Source organism: Perognathus longimembris, chromosome 4, assembly GCF_023159225.1.
Source record: "Perognathus longimembris pacificus isolate PPM17 chromosome 4, ASM2315922v1, whole genome shotgun sequence".
Taxonomy (NCBI): domain Eukaryota; kingdom Metazoa; phylum Chordata; class Mammalia; order Rodentia; family Heteromyidae; genus Perognathus; species Perognathus longimembris.
The window spans coordinates 2,083,907-2,097,495 of NC_063164.1; the positions used below are offsets into that span (position 1 = coordinate 2,083,907).

General features: G+C 62.5%; 2 protein-coding genes across 6 annotated transcripts in view; both read left to right on the plus strand.

The window, feature by feature from the left end:
* The window catches only part of Per2 (period circadian regulator 2), a 38,180-nt gene extending 35,067 nt beyond the window's left edge, over positions 1-3,113 (plus strand). For all 4 annotated transcript variants that reach the window (XM_048344432.1, XM_048344430.1, XM_048344431.1 and 1 more), the window contains one exon: positions 1,206-3,113. In XM_048344432.1, the coding sequence (XP_048200389.1) occupies positions 1,206-1,352 (147 nt within the window). In that variant the 3' untranslated portion in view covers positions 1,353-3,113. The remainder of the gene's footprint in view (positions 1-1,205) is intronic.
* Positions 3,114-6,710: 3,597 nt separating this feature from the next.
* Hes6 (hes family bHLH transcription factor 6) lies at positions 6,711-8,841 on the plus strand. 2 transcript variants are annotated; one of them, XM_048344133.1, is made up of 4 exons: positions 6,711-6,833; positions 6,911-6,997; positions 7,367-7,448; positions 7,588-8,841. In XM_048344133.1, exons 1-4 carry the CDS (start codon positions 6,753-6,755, stop codon positions 8,010-8,012), a joined length of 675 nt encoding a protein of 224 aa, XP_048200090.1. In that variant the 5' UTR covers positions 6,711-6,752; the 3' UTR covers positions 8,013-8,841. The 2 variants fall into 2 exon arrangements, with proteins under 2 accessions (XP_048200090.1, XP_048200091.1); XM_048344134.1 differs by having other exon boundaries at positions 7,367-7,408; positions 7,588-7,716.
* The last annotated feature ends 4,748 nt before the right edge of the window (positions 8,842-13,589 follow it).

Genomic DNA, 13,589 nt, shown 5'->3' on the forward strand with positions numbered 1-13,589 from the left:
AGCGCGGGGCCTGGGCGCTGTCCCTGAACTCTTTCACTCAAGGCCAGCGCTCCACGCCTTCAAGCCACGGCAGCTCTTCCGTTTTCTGGGAGTTGGAGATCAGAGCCTCGTGGCCTTTCCCGCCTGGGCTGGCTTTGGACTGCGATCCTCCGATCGCAGCCTCCTGAGTAGCCAGGATACCAGGCGTGAGCCACCAGCGCCCGGGCCTCTGTGGAATTCGGTGTGTCCAAACCAGGCCCCTGGTTGTCCTCAGACCCTACCCCTGGGATCCTACGTGTCCTAGGGGCCCCCAACTATGCTGGCCGCACCTCTGTGTCCCCCACCCTCACTCAGCTAGGTTCCCTTTCAGCCACGCCCCATCCTAAGTGTGTGCACAGCCCCACAAATCTGCCCCCACCTCCTGCCTCGCCTCCTGTTTGCCCGCTCTTGGCTAACCTGGCAGGCACTGACCACGGGGTCTGTGCCCCTGCCCTCCCCTCTGCGGCGCACCCTGCTTCCTCAGAGGGCAGGGGCTTGCCGCCCAGGCCTCCACACGGACGATCTGCGGCTGAGAGCTCAGAGCCCGGCTCAGGGCCTCGGCGGGGTCCACGCGTGGCCCGGCCTGCTGTCTTGGTTAGGAACTTGGGTGTAGCTTAGCGGGTGCTTCTGGCTCTAGGTCTCTTGTGAGGTAGGATTTGGTGGAGGCGCCCATCCACTGAAGGCTGAAGGCCTTCTCCCAAGAGGAGGAGCGGGCCTGCGGTGCCTGCCGTGGCGGGCCCGGGGCTCGGGCCCTGGCCACGGGGTTGTGCGCGTATGACGAGGAAGCCCGGGTACCTTCCGGGGGCGGGGCGTGTCGGGGGGGCCGTGTAACCTGGCAGAATCATTCAGAACGTAACAGGACTGACACATAGGCTCTTTGCCGGCTGCCCACACTTCCCTGTAGTGATCCTGTTATGTGGAAGATGCTAGAAACGGCCCAAGAGCTTCCTCAGCTAGGCGAGAGCTGGTCTCAGAAGTCACACGGTGCCTCCGTCCAGCCTCAGCCGCAGGCCAGCAGTGGCCCCGCCCCTGGGCCCGGGGCCCCAGCCCTTCCCGGGGGCAGCACCCCGGCGGGGAGCCGCGTGGGCCGATCCGCCTCCTGCCCGCAGAGCCTGAGCCTGCGCGGTCGAGCCGCCGCCCCACCTCCGCGCGCCTGCGTCTCACCCGTGGCCTCTGTTGCTTCGCAGGAATGCGTGTACTGTGAAAGTGGGGAGAAGGAGCACGCGTGTGCGCCCTACGAGGAAGGCCTTCCTTCCCTGGGACTCGGCGACACCTCAGACACCAAAGAGGAGCAGCGCGGCCGCCCCCCGAGCCCCGGGCAGGAGCAGACATAACCCCCCGACGGGCAGCGATCCACGTTAGACGGTGCTTGGAAGAGAGAAGAGCTTCACATTTGTTTCTAAGGAAATGAGCGTATATATTTATGTTGCTTTTTTTGTTTTAGAAAAAACAGAACACAGTCTCCTGAGGGGTGGCTTGACTGTGGTGGATGAGGGAGGTTCAAGAAGAAATACGTTTTTGTATTTTCAGTCGGGAGTTTGCGGAATGGGGGAAGAGTGGGGTTTTGAACCTGAGACCGTGACCCTCTGTCAGGGAAGCTGCCGCAGTGCCCTCCCGAGTCCCTTGACCTTGAGGAGACCTCTGCCCAGCGCACTGGCATCCGCCGGCCTTTGGTCGTCCTGCGAGGTCGCACGTGGCCGTGACAAACATCCAGGAAGCCACCTGTGGCCCCGAGTGGGGGCCGCGGCTTTCGGAAGCTCACGCACACCCCGTCCTCTCCTGGGGACTGCTTTCTGCCCACAAGATGGCTGCGTTCAGCGGCTGCGCGGCGGCGCGGAGAGGAGCCTCCGCCGTCCTTGTGGGAAGCACCGTCGACCATCGCCGCGCCGGCTTAGGGCACCGTGGCGGTGAACGCGGCGGCTGGCGTGTCTTTTGCTTGCAGTGAATAGAGCTGAATGCTGCTCTCTCGGGGTCTCGCACCCCCTGATCGATGCCTACCAGACACTTGGTCCGTGTCTGTGTCTTTCTGGGGTTCCTGAGCACCACGGCCCCCCGTGGCCGGCCCCGCCCCGCGTGTACCCCCTCAGCGCAGGCCCGCGCTGCCACTGGCCCTGGAAGGTTTTTGGTTGGAGCGTCCCAGGCCCCAGCCCCCAGCCAAAGCGGACACGTCCCCCACCCAAGGGGGGCGGGGGGCTCCCTGTCCCCACAGCCCCCGTGAAGTGTCTGGAGGCTCTGGCTGACACTCACCGGGGCTGCTGGAACTTTCAGAGCAGAAGAGCCGGGGGCCGTGGGGAGATGGAGACACCTGGTCCTTACAAAATCTCCCGCTGCACCCGAAACCCAAAGACAGCAAAGGCTCCACCATCCGGGCACCTGGCACGAACGAGAAGTCACTGCTGACACACCAGCTGCCTTAAAATCAGAGCCAGGCCGCGGGAAGCCGGGCTTCCCCGCTCTGACTGGGCAGCCAAGAGGCAGGAGACTTGGGCTCTGCACTGGTTTTCGTAGCAAACCATCTCTCTGAATGGTAATCCTGTTCTTCTCAGACACAAGGCCCTGAAACATTTTTGCCAAGTCAGGTCATGTGTGGAGACTCGAGGTAAGGTTGTAGCCCATGTGTTTATGACAACGAAGCTCTTCATGGGTAGTGAAGGCCTAAGGCGATACTTCCATTACCTACACACAAAACTGCCAAAAACCATTCTCTCTACTGTTATGAATGTCTGCTGCCAGCATTATCTCCTTGTTTAATATGTGCTAAGACACTGACTTTCTAGGATAATCTTGTGACTCTGTTTACATGCTGACAAGCATCCTGGCCTGTTCTTTAGTGTGTGTGCTTACACGGGTGTCCTAGAGCTTTTTCTCTATTTTAAACTGAGCCTTCTTTTTTAATCTGTTCCTGAGAAGATATGTACATAAGCTCCCGGAGTGTATGTGGTGATTTTCTGAGCCTTGCCGGACAAGTGGTTTGCTCCTGGGCAAACCAAACTTTTCTTCACTCAGTGCAATATATTTGTGTGACTGCTTGTGTCTTTTTATGACTTTTTGCCTTTTAGAAAATTGATAAATAAAGCAAGTATATTTTTATTTTCCATTGTATGTTCTGTTCTCTGCATCCTCGCGCCCCGCCCCCCCAGGGCGTCGTGCACTTTTAGGTATGTGCTCTGCCCATAGAGCTAACCTCTTAACATAACACAGACCAAACGCTGGAGAGAGATGAGATTATCGAAGGACTTTTTACAGAACCCTCAAGTTCCCTTGCAAAGTTTCCTTTTCGCTGTTCATTGCTCTGTGTGTGTGTGTGTATGTGTGAGAGAGAGAGAGAGAGAGAGAGAGACACACACACACACACACGCCCCCAGTCCAGTTTATAGCAGTCCACAGGACTGAGCTCTGTCGTGAGGATCCAGCCATACATGCTTTTCATTTTTCACGTGTCTTTTCACTTGCAAATGCAGAGCTGGAGCTGCTTGGCTCCACCCAGACCCCATCCCCCACTCCCTTGATTCAGGCGCCCAATTCTGCCTTTACCCCTGCCCGGGCTGGTCACAGGACTGAAGGCAGAGAAGTCAGATGGAGCCAGGCGCTTGTGTAATCCGAGCTACTCTGGAGGCTGAGATGTGACGATCACAATTCAAAGCCAGCCCTGAGTCTCTTATCTCCAATTGAAAGACCAAAAAAGACAGAAGTAGCGCTGTGGCTCATGTGGTAGAGCGCTAACCTTGAGCAAAATAAAAGCTCAGGGACAGCACCCAGGCCCTGAGTTCAAGCCCCAGGACTGTCAGAAGGAAAACAAGAAAAAAAGCCATGTCCTTGATGGAGACAGGCAAGCACACACAAGTCTGATGAGACCTGCCTTGGGGGAGAGGTCTGCTCCCCTCCCTCTCACCCTCCAAAGCAGGGCCCTTGCAGCTGGAATAGAGAAAGGGCTGGAGGGAGGCTCGCCCGATGCCCGGCCCCTAGGAAGTTGCCCACCTAGCTGCTGGACTTCAAGCACCGAGGAGGGGACGACCTGAGGTGGAATGCTGGCTGTTCCAGTGAACTTCTGGGTGCCATTGGGGGGGACTCTCTGCCTTACCTCCAAACCGGAAGGAGATTGATTCTCTAGGCTCTCTGGGCAGATTGCCCTCAAGGGGCCTGGATGTCAGCAGATGGCTACTGCCTTTGTTTCCTTGGGGATTTACGGCCTTCCACTGCTGCTAACAGGTCCCCTGTGGCCACTCTGGCCCTGTCCAACCTCTTGTGTCCTCTCTGTTCCTGGCTGGGGTTGGGGTGGGGGGGGAGGAGGAGTCAAAGGTCCCAAATGCTCAGGAAGTCTGCGTCCAGACAATGTCGTCCTATTCGAGGAGCAAATGGCAGGAAGTGGGTAGGCTAAGCGAGGTGGAAAGGAGAGAGGAAGGGCTGGGTCTCAATAAGGGGAAACTAGACTTTGGGGAACCAGAGTCTAAGCCACCAATATGACTGATGAACCCACTAAAGGAAATGGATGCTGATGGTGCAGGTGGAATCTCGGGCAACTTTCATGGAGTCTGTGCAAGAAGAGATGTCCTGGTTTACACCTGCTCTGTCCCCGTGCTTCCTCCTCTCAAGGATGCCTGGTAACGCAGCGCAAGCACGTTCCACAGGGGGGTTCTTTTTTCCTTCAGTGCGGGGTGGCATTCCGCCCTCCACCCCGACCTACCTCGTCCTGGGTCACGGTGTCCCACGGGCTTTTGAGGTTCTTCTCCCTGCCTCAGCAAAGTTCCCTCTCCCAGTTCCTGTTATTTGTCTGGGTTTTTATATAAATCATTGTACGGTTCTCTATGACTTCCCTTCGCGTCTCTATAGATTGATTCTAAAGCTTGAAACTGTGCAGTGTTCATTATTAGATTCAGAGACAAACGTAAAGTGCTAACTATGCGTTTTTGGGGGGAAGGGGAAACCTCTGTTTTTCCTGGGGTTCCTCATTGCCTCCCCCCGCTTTCTTTCTTTTTTTTTTTTACTTGCACCGATTGCCTTATCAAGTCCCTCTTTCCGACCCTCCCGCCATCTACTTCCCCAGCCGAGAAAGCGTGCTGTCCGTCCCTTCCCGGACGCCTTTCACGCTGCAACTACAGGGACTGCGTTCCATGAAGGGCGTTGGACGTGTTTGGCCTTCTTCACCACTTGGATAACAGAAGTAGGAGACAGCGTGCAAGCTTGGGCGTGCAAGAACTATTACAGGGCTTGTTTTTCCCAGCCTCGCAGTAGTGAAGCGAGAGCCGCCTTCCCCAGAACCAGGTGCAAGTGACAAAGTCAAGCCAGCCGGGGGGCTGAGACCTCGGACTCCCCCCAGAGAGCAGGGGGGGGCGGAGGAGGGGAGGGAGGCGGAGGAGGGGAGGGAGGCAGCCTTGAAGCCCGCGGAGGAGCCCAGCGAGGACACGTGGGGCATGTGGCAGTGGGTAGGCGCCCATCCAGGGGACAGTCGTGGGGCTGGTGCACACCGCAGTGTGTGGCGGGACACACGCACTCCAGGAGGACACACGCACTCCAGGACACACGCACTCCAGGAGGACACACGCACTCCAGGAGGACACACGCACTCCAGGACACACGCACTCCAGGCAGAGCCTTGGAAGCCGTGCCGGGCCGGCTCTACCCTTGGACGCCCGCGGTGGTGCGGGGTCGGCCCGGGTCCCGGCCTCTCCACCCCAGCCGTGCGGGGCTGGGGGCCGCGGTCGGAGGCCAGGCCCGCGGAGAGCGGGACCGGCGGGGTCCCCGGGCGGGCGCGGCCGAGGGCGCGGGAGGCGGGGCCGGCAGATGGCGGCGAGGGGCGGCGGGGCGTCCCGGCGACACCGCGCGCCGCCGCCCGCGGACAAAGCCGGGGACAAAGGCGCGGCCAACACCTGTCGCTCTTGGCGGCCGCGCGGCTGCAGCTGCCAACTGTCACGGGCATCAAGTTACCCGGGCCAGACGGCGGCCCGGCGGGCGGGCGGGCGGGCGGGGCGGAGGGGGCGCGGGGAGGGCCGCCGGCGGAGGGGAGGGGGGGCTGGAGCGGACGTGGAAGAGCGGCGGTCTGAGAAGGATGGGGGCGAGACCAGGGCGAGGGCGGAGGGGACACGAGGGGCGCGGGAGGGGCACCCGGGAGGGGCCGAGGAAGACGGGCATCGGGTGGTGAGGGAGGGCGCCCGGGGAAGGTCGGGCGGTGTGTGTGTCCCGGAGGGGGCGGTGGGTGAGCGCCTGCAGGGAGTGGGGTTCGGGCAGGGGGGCTGGGTGCGGGGGAAGGTCCGGGGGCCCCCCACCCCGGGACCCTGTGCCTCCCTGGCGGGGCCCCGGCGCTGCGCTTCAGGGGGAGCCGGCCCTGGGGACGGGAGCTGCGGCGATCCTCCTCGGGGATCCCCGGGAAGGGCCGGCGCGTGCTCGCAGGGGGCCCGCAGCCCCCCCCCCCCCCGCCGGCCCCGCGGTGGGCGCGGTGGGCGCGGCGAGCGCAGCGCGCTCGGGCCCCGCGGGTCGGAACCCCCCGGCCGGTGCCCAGGCGCCGCCCCCGAGCGGAGGCCCCGCCCCGCCAGCTGCCCGTCCTCGGGGCGGCGGAGCTGGACAAAGCGCTCCGCTCCCATTGGCCGCAGCTCGCGGGCGGCCGGGCCCTCCCGCCCAATCGGCGCATGGAGATGCAAATGAGCTGCTATAAGAGGGGCGGGGCGCCGCGGGCCGCGATCCGCGGGGCGGCGGGCGCGCGGGGTGGCGGGCCGGCCGCGCTCCGGGGCGCACGGACCATGGCTCCGTCTCGGGCGCCCGGCCGGGACCGTGCGGGCCGCGAAGCCGAGCAAGGCTGGGAGGCGCTGGGAAACCGCAAGGTGCGGGTCGGGGTCGCGGGCGGACGGGCGGACGGGAGGCCGCGCGGGGCCGGGGCTCAGTGGCCCGCTTCCCACAGGCCCGGAAGCCCCTGGTGGAGAAGAAGCGGCGCGCGCGGATCAACGGGAGCCTGCGGGAACTGCGGCTGCTGCTGGCGGGCGCCGAGGTGCGCGGGGGCCGGGAGGGCGGGCGTCGGAGACTGTGCACCGGGCGGGCACCCCGAGGGCCGTGCGCACGGCGGGGCGCCCCGGGGTCGGCGGGCACCCCGAGGACTGCGGGGCGCCCCGGGGACGGCGGGCACCCCGAGGACCGCGCGCACGGCGGGGCGTCCCGGGGACGGCGGGCACCCCGAGGACCGCGCGCACGGCGGGGCGCCCCGGGGACGGCGGGCGCCCCGAGGGCCGCGCGCACGGCGGGGCGCCCCGGGGACGGCGGGCGCCCCGAGGGCCGCGCGCACGGCGGGGCCCCCCGGGGACGGCGGGCGCCCCGGGGACCATGCACCGTGTGGGTGCTCACCCCCCTCTCCCCGGAGAAGGTGCAGGCCAAGCTGGAGAACGCTGAGGTGCTGGAGCTGACTGTGCGGCGCGTGCAGGGCGCTCTGCGGGGCCGGGCGCGCGGTGAGTGGCGGCGGAGCCCGTGGCCGGGGCTCGGGGCGTCCATCGGCGGGTTGGGTCCCAGGCCAGCCCTAACCCGCGGGCCGGGCGGCCCTCGCTCACGGTGCCGGGCGCGGCTCTCTCCCCTCACCCCGGAGCGCAGAGCGCGAGCAGCTGCAGGCAGAGGCGAGCGAGCGCTTCGCGGCGGGCTACATCCAGTGCATGCACGAGGTGCACACGTTCGTGTCCACGTGCCAGGCCATCGACGCCACCGTCTCGGCCGAGCTCCTGAACCACCTGCTGGAGTCCATGCCGCTGCGCGAGGGCAGCAGCTTCCGGAATCTGCTCGGGGACGCCATAGCCGGGCCACCGGGAGCCGCCGGGCCATGCGGCTGGCCCGCGGGAGGGGCCCCGGGATCCCCACTGTCCAGCCCACCATGTCCCGGGGACGAGCTGTGCTCCAACCTGGAGGAGGTCTCCGAGGCTGAACTAAGCCGGGCACCTATCGAGGCTCTAGACTTGGTGCCCACAGCCTTGGGCAGCCTGACTGCAGCACGAAGGGCCCAGAGTGTCTGGAGGCCTTGGTGACCTTCCTAGCCAGGGACCTGCGGAGGTGGGCCTGGCCTTCCCGAGCTTCCTCTGGGGTTCAGATGTGGTGGAGTAGGCCCCAACACATGTCCCATGTCTGCCCTGCCGTCCTGCTCCAGTGGACGGCCAGCCCAGTCAGGCCCTGTTTCTTCAGGGTGTCCCTTCCTTAGACCCGACAGCTCCATGGGGGAGGGGAGCTCCCGGGAGCAGGGAGTAGGAGCCCCTACAGCGCCAGGGCTTTCCACTCACTGGTCCAGCCTTCCCAGGCCCTCCGCGGGCCCTGGAGGGTAGAGGGGGCAGCGTGGTGCTGAGCTTCTCAGGACCTGAACACAGGAGTCCCAGGCAGGGACTCGGGCTTGAGTGTGCCTCTTCTTCAGTCACGAGAGGTGGAGCCCGGCGTGTTCTGCCCTGGACCTCGGAGCTATGCTCCACACCTCGTTCGCAGCACATTTGAGTCTTGCCTATTTTGCTGCCAACAATTGTTTCAATGAATAGCTACCCCTGACGTCTGTGGTTACTGTGTCAAAGGTGCTAACTAAAGCACATTTTCCCATCTGACACTGTTGAATGTCTTCAGAACTCTAGTCTTTGGCAGCCAAGTGAGTGGGTGCAGACTTCCAAGATGGGAGGTACTGGATTCCTGGCCTGCTCTCCCTGGGCCCCACCCCCACCCCCCAGGGGATCGGGGTGTGTCTTGGTGATTGGGTTGTTTTGGGACTTGCCCTGAGTTCAAACCCCAACACGACCCAAACCAAAAGGAATTGCCAAATCCCTGGTCCATTGTAGTAATTTCCCAAGGCAGCCACAATAAAAGACAGTGAGCACAGTGGCCTCAAGCAGTGCCTGTTTATTATCGGCCAGTTCCACAGATTACAGGTCCCACCAAGGGCCCAACGGTCTCCAATCAGCATGTTGGCAGGCCGGGCTGCATTACTTTCTGGAAGCTTAAGGGTCCTCCACTTTCTTGAGGGCCCCTGTCTTCAGAGTCAGCATGTGTTGCGTCTGTCCGTCCATCCCTCCATCGTCTCTTCTTCCAAGCTAGGCCCCCTTTATGACACCTAGTTGTGCAATGGCGTCTCACTTTGACATACCTGTACTTGCTCTCAGTGTACCGGGATCTGGTTCGGCCTCCACTGCTCTCCCTCCTCGCAGTGGTATTCTACTCGTGAGGATTCGGCCTGCCTGGAAAACCGGGGTGCTCTCCCTGACGTCAAGGTGTTTGTTACTGATCACATGGGCAGTCCTGCTTGCCACAGAAAGCCATCTGTTCACAGGCTCTGGGGGTCAGGCTCTGGACAGGGGCGGGGATGACCTAGGACCAGGCGCCTCTGCCTTCCACCCTGAGGTGCCAGCTTCCCACGGCCACACCGGAGCTCGTGCTAAGCGGCTGCTCTCTCCACGGCACTAACGTCTTTCTGTCAACCTACAAACAGCTGGAAAACTTCCATCTGGGAGAAAGAGAAAACGCCATAGACCCGAGGTTTCCAGTCAGCCCGTGTCCTCCATTCCAGAGCAAAGTTCCGCGAAAGCAAAGCCCGCCTGCCCCTCACTGTCCGTTCCTGTCCAGTCAGCCACTCTCCCAGCAGTGGCAGAAGCTGGGCTTGGGGGTCGACACCTGTCACGCCGGCCCTTGGGAGTCACCACGGGGTCATCACGCATGGGAAGCCAGCGTGGCGAGGTCGTGAGACCGAGTCTCACAAAGGAAAGAGGAGAAAGAGGAGGGGGAAGGGAAGAGCTCTACGTGTGACCTCCTCAGCCATCCGTCCCGAGTTACCTTCCGCGTGCACGCAGGTGCTCACACGTGCCCGTCTGGAAACTTCTCTACCCTTGGGGGCACACGCTCCCCGTGGTCCCGCCTTGCTGGCTACTCTTCTCAGCTCAGCGCAGTGCACGCAGTTAGTCCTGGGGCTCTGGCTCCATCTTCCCAGTCGCCCCCCCCCCAGCTCAGTAACCCCATCCCTCCATTCCATGCGGTGCATGCCTCGCTCTTCGGCCTCTGGTCCACTTGGTGTCTGTCCACAGCCTGGTTCTCACCCCCCCCCCCCGCGGGCCCCGCCACTCGTGACTCCCTGTAGATGGCGCACAGCCCACCTGGAAGCCACCCTCGCTTTCTTCCTGTCCCGTCACTTGCGGTCAATCCAACCCTGGAGCACAACTTTTTTTATTTTATTTTTTTTTGGGGGGGGGTGTTGTCCTGGGTCTTGAACTCGGGGCCTGAGCGCGGTCCCTGAACCTCCCCCTGCTCCCCGCCAGCCCTCCCCCACCTGAGCCGCGGCGCGCCCCGCCTGAGCAGTCTATGGCGGATGAGCGCCTCCGGGGCTTTCCCGCCCGGGGTGGCTCCGAACCTCCGTCCCGGACCTCAGCCCCCGGAGCGCCCGACGCCGGAGGGCGAGCCGCGCTCGCCTCCCGCTCGCTCGCTGTGACCCGCGCCGCGCGGCCGGCCACGCCCCCGGGCGCCTCCGCGCTCCGAGGCCACGCCCCGGCCACGCCCAGCGGGGGGCCGCGAGGCCTTCTGGGAGATGTAGTTCTCGCGCGCGCCTGGAGGTGGGCGGGCCCGAGGGTCGCCTTCGCCGCCGCCGTCCGGCGTAGGGGCCCCGGAGGGAGGCAGGCGGCCGGGCCGGGCCCCCCACCCGCCACCCCCGGGCCCCCCGGTGACCGTCCCGGGTCCCGAGCCTTGCACTCCGCGTCTGTGTAAGGTCTCCCGCCTGACTCGGGCAGGGAAGCGCAAACTACCGGGCCACACGAGAAGGAGGCCTGGGGAGACCGGGGGGGGGGGGGGGTAAGGCGGGAGGCTGGGCGGCCGGGAGGCGCGGACGCGACCTCAGGAGGTGGGCTGGCCGCCGCCCCGGGTGCCCCACACGGGTACCGGGTACAGGCGAGGCGGGTGGGGTGCATCGGCGCGGAGCCCCCGCGGGGGGACCTCACACCCCGTTCGGATCGTTTTAATGTCCTCACCCCCCCCCCCCCCCCCGATCACGCACCTCCGAGTCTCAGCAGGGCCGCGATTCCTGCCATGGGGTCCTGCGGACGGCGCCCGCCCAGTGGGCCCGGCGGGCCCGGCGGTTCCCCGCAGCACGGGGCGCGGGGCGCGGGCCTCGGCCTGTCCGGCCTGTCCGCGCTCCGGGTCCCCGGACCATCCTCATCCTCGCGGAGCTCTTCTCTGCTGCACCGGCCCAGGCCCTCTACCCGGTAACCTCATCTCTGTGGCTTCTTCTCTTCGGTTGATGACTCAAAATCCGCTCGCTCTCGTTGACTTTATCCGAGTACTCCTGGTTGCATGTGAAATTCCGGGCCTAACGGTCCAGAGAAGTGTGCCCTTGTGGGGAAGTGGGAGCTTTCTAGGCACCCACACCTCCGGCACCCCCCCTTCACTTGCAATGATTATTCTGAGACCGGCTCTTGCTTCCTGCCAACCATGCCCAGGTTCCTTCCACGGAGACGGAATGTCCTGGGGTTTTAAGCTAGGGCCGGCCTAGCACTCTGATCCTCCCAATCTCAGCTTCCCACTCAGATTAGGACGACAAGCATTTGCCGCCATGTCCAAGTATGGACTGAGATGGGCCGCAGACTGCTGTAACCACTCAAAAGCCAGAAGTGGAGCTGTGGCTCAAGCTCCAGCCTTGAGTGGAAAAAGCTAAGGGGCAATGCTAAGGGCCTGGGTTCAAGGTCAAGTATTGGTGTGCTCATATGCACGCACATGTACCTCCCCCCACCCCACTCCCTTACAAAGTATAGGAGGCACACACACACACCCTACTCCTTACAAATCACAGAAGGCCCAGGTCTCCTGTGGAAAAACTCAGAACTTTTTTTTTTTTTTTTTTGCCAGTCCTGGGGCTTGAACTCGGGGCCTGAGCACCATCCCTGGCTTCATTTTGCTCAAGGCTAGCACTCTGCCACTTGAGCCACAGCGCCCCCTTCTGGCTTTTTCTGTGGATGCGGGGCTGAGGGATGGAACCAGGGTCTCACGCACGCTAGGCGAGCCCTCTGCTGCTAAGCCGCCTTCCCAGCCCCAACTCGACTGAGCGTCGCCTCTGAATCCCTCCTCACCTGGTGCTCTCCCCGCAACAGGCCTTCTGCTTTACTGTATTGTGTTCTCCTGCTTTCTCTGCTCTTCTCGGCTGCATGTCAAGGCTGGCGCAGAGAGCACATGCTGTGGGAAATCTTCCCTGGTTTTCCCTCTTTTCAGTCTCCCCCACCGCCCCGCGTGTGTAGTTCCCAAGGTGCACTTCCCTCTTGGCATACTCTAAGTGTTGCTAATTCCGTAAGTGCTGGATGTCTATTCCTGCCAGGTACTATTCTACCTGCTGGAGCTAAAACAATGCCCCTGCTCAAGCTTATGCTGTCATGAGAGGGGACTGGCGAGCTTGTGATATGGCCGGCATGTCTCCACACCAGAAGAAATGCCAGTAAGCTCAAGGGCTCGGAAGGGGGGTGCCGTTTTGACACAAAGTCTACACAAATTAGAATGGCCACACTCCCATACCACACCAAGTGGGGTGAGGGTGAAGAGCAACAGGAACCCCGCCCCCCCCTTCACTGCTGCTAGCAAAGCAACATGTTGCAACTCTTTCGGTACATGGTTTGGTGACTTCTCCCAACATTAAACACATGCTCACAATAAGTCCAACAAATATATTCCTTGGTATTTACCCAGAGAAAAGAAAACACCTCTGCATAGAAATCTGTACTTCACCAGGCCCTGGTGGCTGGCACCTGTCATCCTCGCTACTCAGGAGGCTGAGACCTGAGGACTGTGGTTCAAAACCAGTCTGGGCAGCAAAGTAATGAGACTCTCATCTCCAATGAACCACGAAAAAGGGGGAAGTGGCACTGTGGCTCAAACCGGTAGAGGACTAGATTCAAGCGGAAGTGCTCAGGGACAGTGCTCAGGCCCTGAGTTTCAAGCCCTACAACTGGAAATTTTAAAAATATCTACACTTGGGGGCTAGTGATGTACTCAGTGGCTGAGTATTAGCCCAACAGGCACGGGGCCTGGGTTTGATCTACAGCACTAGAAAAAACCCTAATCCACACATGGATGTATCTGGCAGTCATAGACATCACAATTACCCACACCCGGAATCAAATAAGCTCACTTTTTTACGACCAGGTAATGGAATATTATTCAGTACTAAAAAAGAAATTGGTGTTATGTAACGACATGGGGTGGGGGGGGGGAGACTTCACTGCATGTGATTTAGTGCAAGAAGCTGGCTGTGGCTTTTCCCCAGCCACACCCACGTTGAGCACCCATGCGGGGCCTGGCGCTGGGGGACACGGATCTTAACTTCCCACAGCACACGTCCCCGTGGGAGATGAGGTGATCCATCGATCTGTAAGTGAAGGACACACGCTAACCGGCAAAAGCGACGGAGCGACGGCCCCAGAGGTCGGGCCCCAGCACGCGCACGCGCAGTCGCGCTCATCGACTGGCCGCAACGAGGGGCACCGGGTCATTTCTGGGCTCCGGACACAGCTCGCCTCGGCGCCCGCGGGCAGAACGGGGCGGGCAGGCCGGGCGGGCCCCGTGCGGCCGCTCCCCGCGAGCCCCGGTGTCTCCGTCGGTCCAGAGGA